The sequence below is a fragment of the Microtus ochrogaster genome, chromosome 18 (genome assembly GCF_000317375.1).
Source record: "Microtus ochrogaster isolate Prairie Vole_2 chromosome 18, MicOch1.0, whole genome shotgun sequence".
Taxonomy (NCBI): Eukaryota; Metazoa; Chordata; class Mammalia; order Rodentia; family Cricetidae; genus Microtus; species Microtus ochrogaster.
Window position 1 is genome coordinate 30,047,288 of NC_022020.1, and position 2,366 is coordinate 30,049,653.

The following is a 2,366-nucleotide window of genomic DNA, read 5'->3' on the forward strand; positions in this document are numbered from 1 at the left end:
CACACACACATGTATCCCTTACAAAGTGAGAATCCTTAGTGAGTATAACTAAAGTAGGCCATATTCAAAGAACTCACCTTTCTTTTCTTCCACAGTTTTTACAGCGATGACATTATTATCCATGGGGTTGGGGTACTAAATGAAAACACATAATGAAAAGTTAGTCTTTTAAAGTTCTCTTTAAACATGAATTAGCTGGTAGAAATGACAGGTACCTGCAGGACTAGAAAGTATCTTCCAAGAAACCTCTAAGTAAAACCCAGTTTTAAATCAAGAATCTTGGTTTTACCACTTGTTCAAACAAGTGAGAAGGGCTTTCATAAAATCCAGAGGCAATTTATTTAACTGGGGGAGTTGTGGTCTTGACTGCATACGTATGTGCACCAGGTGAGTGCTTGGTGCCAAAGAGAAGGTCAGAGGATGACAGGTCCCCCAGGATTGGAGTTACAAATGATTGTGAGCCACCACACCTGCACTGAGAACTGAGCCAAGGTCCAATAAGGGCTCCTAGCCAATGAGTCCATCCCTCTGTCTCCGGGAAAACCTTTAGATCCTATCTAAGCCCTGAACAGAGAAGAAAATAAGGTGAGAATAAATAAAAGAATAATAATAATAACAATAATAATAATGAACCAGACTAACAAAAACTAAGAATATTCTCAGTGCCAGACCTGTGCTAAATGCCTTAATTATACCACCCTATCTAACAACTATTCCATTGTGAAGGAGTTACATAATATTATTATCCCTAATTTTTAAAAGCAGAAACTGGATGAAGATCGGGTTGTTTCAGGAATTAAACAGGCCAGTCCAAAACAGAAAGAATTCATTTAACTACTGCCCTGGACCATGGCCTGGTGACTCTGTTAGTACCTCAGGCAAATAACCATAAAAGGATAGGGTTCGGGCACACAGGAGCTATTTGATAAATAATTAATTTCTTTTATTAAATTGTCCTGGAAGACAATTTAGATGAATCAACATTTATAATAGCTACCATTTTTAACCTACTCGATTTACATACATGGTCTGTTAATTCTCAAAAGCATACCATGAGGTTGTATGGGTTTTACTTTTTTCTATTGCCTATATGGGAGGTCAGTCTTGGAAAAACTAAATACCCTGCTAAAATAGTTAAAAATTACTGCACCTGAGATAATGTAACTTACCCCAGATACTGTCTGACTGCCTCCATTGTGAAGTTACCTCTAACCCAACCTTTCCATTACTCAGAAGTGGAGAGAGAAGAGAGAGAGAGGGAGAATGAATGAATGAATCTCTCAAAGCCACATGATAAATGGCTTCTAACTAAAGACTGATGCTCTTGGCTACCCCCTGCCCCTCCCAAGGACCCCAGCTTCATAGTGTGGTCAAATGGCATCTTAACACACTGAGCAAGTACACGCTGAGGTAGGAAAAGGGGTCCTTTGCCTGGAGAACTTGAGCTTCAGGACTCCTGAATCCTTCTAAATGAAATATAAAACTCTATCAGTATGGGTTCCAAAGAAACAAGAATAAGAATAAAGATGCATTTGCGCATGCATTCACTCAGTTCAGCCCTAGATGGCAAGACTCAAAATTACAATGACTACCTTCATGAAGCTTAGCCCTCCAGAGATCCATACTGGTAAGAGAAGGGTGGACCTCGGAGTCTGTCCCTCTACAAAGTATACTTCCTGCACAGAGACATCCAAGATGCACGCAACTCCCTAAACCATGAAGACAGGGTGCGAATTAGCCCTGTTACACCAACATGAAATAGAATTGTTTCCTTTACTGCATTCCAGCTTGTTCATTACATATCCATAAATGCATCCTAGTAAATGTTACAGTCACACTGTAAATTGTAGAAAGATAACTAAACTAAATTATGAAGGAAAACACAATGCATCGCCAGGCAGGCACAGATTACATCACTAAACTGTCAGTGAAATTCTTACAGGTTAAACTATGCAATTTCACACTTCCATTTCATTTCAATATTTACCTACTAAGAAAAAGGATATTCATTTAAAGAAGGATCCTTTTGATCTTTCTTGTGATTAAACAGGCAGGAAGATAAAAATGAATGGATAGATAGACAGACAGACAGACAGACAGACAGATAGTGTCTTAGTTCGAGTTTTATTGCCATGAAGAGACACCATAACCATGGCAACTCTTATGGAGGAATTCATTGAATTGTAGCTGGCTTACAGTTCAGAGGGTTAGTCCATTATCATTATGGTGGGAAGTATGATGGCGTGCAGACCGAAATGGTGCTGAGAGTTCTACAACTTGATCCACAGGCAGCAGGGAAAGACAGTGCCTGGCTTGAGCTTCTGAGACCTCAAAGCCTGTCCACCAGTAACACAACTGCTCCAACA

The 2,366-nt window shown here is 39.6% G+C and overlaps 1 protein-coding gene across 1 annotated transcript in view; it reads right to left on the reverse strand.

Annotated features, from left to right (window-relative positions):
• Positions 1–2,366, reverse strand: part of Prelid2 (PRELI domain containing 2) — a 72,400-nt gene that overhangs the window by 58,756 nt on the left and 11,278 nt on the right. Inside the window, exon 2 of the mRNA XM_005356034.3 lies at positions 78–135. Within this exon, the coding sequence (XP_005356091.1) occupies positions 78–135 (58 nt within the window). The remainder of the gene's footprint in view (positions 1–77; positions 136–2,366) is intronic.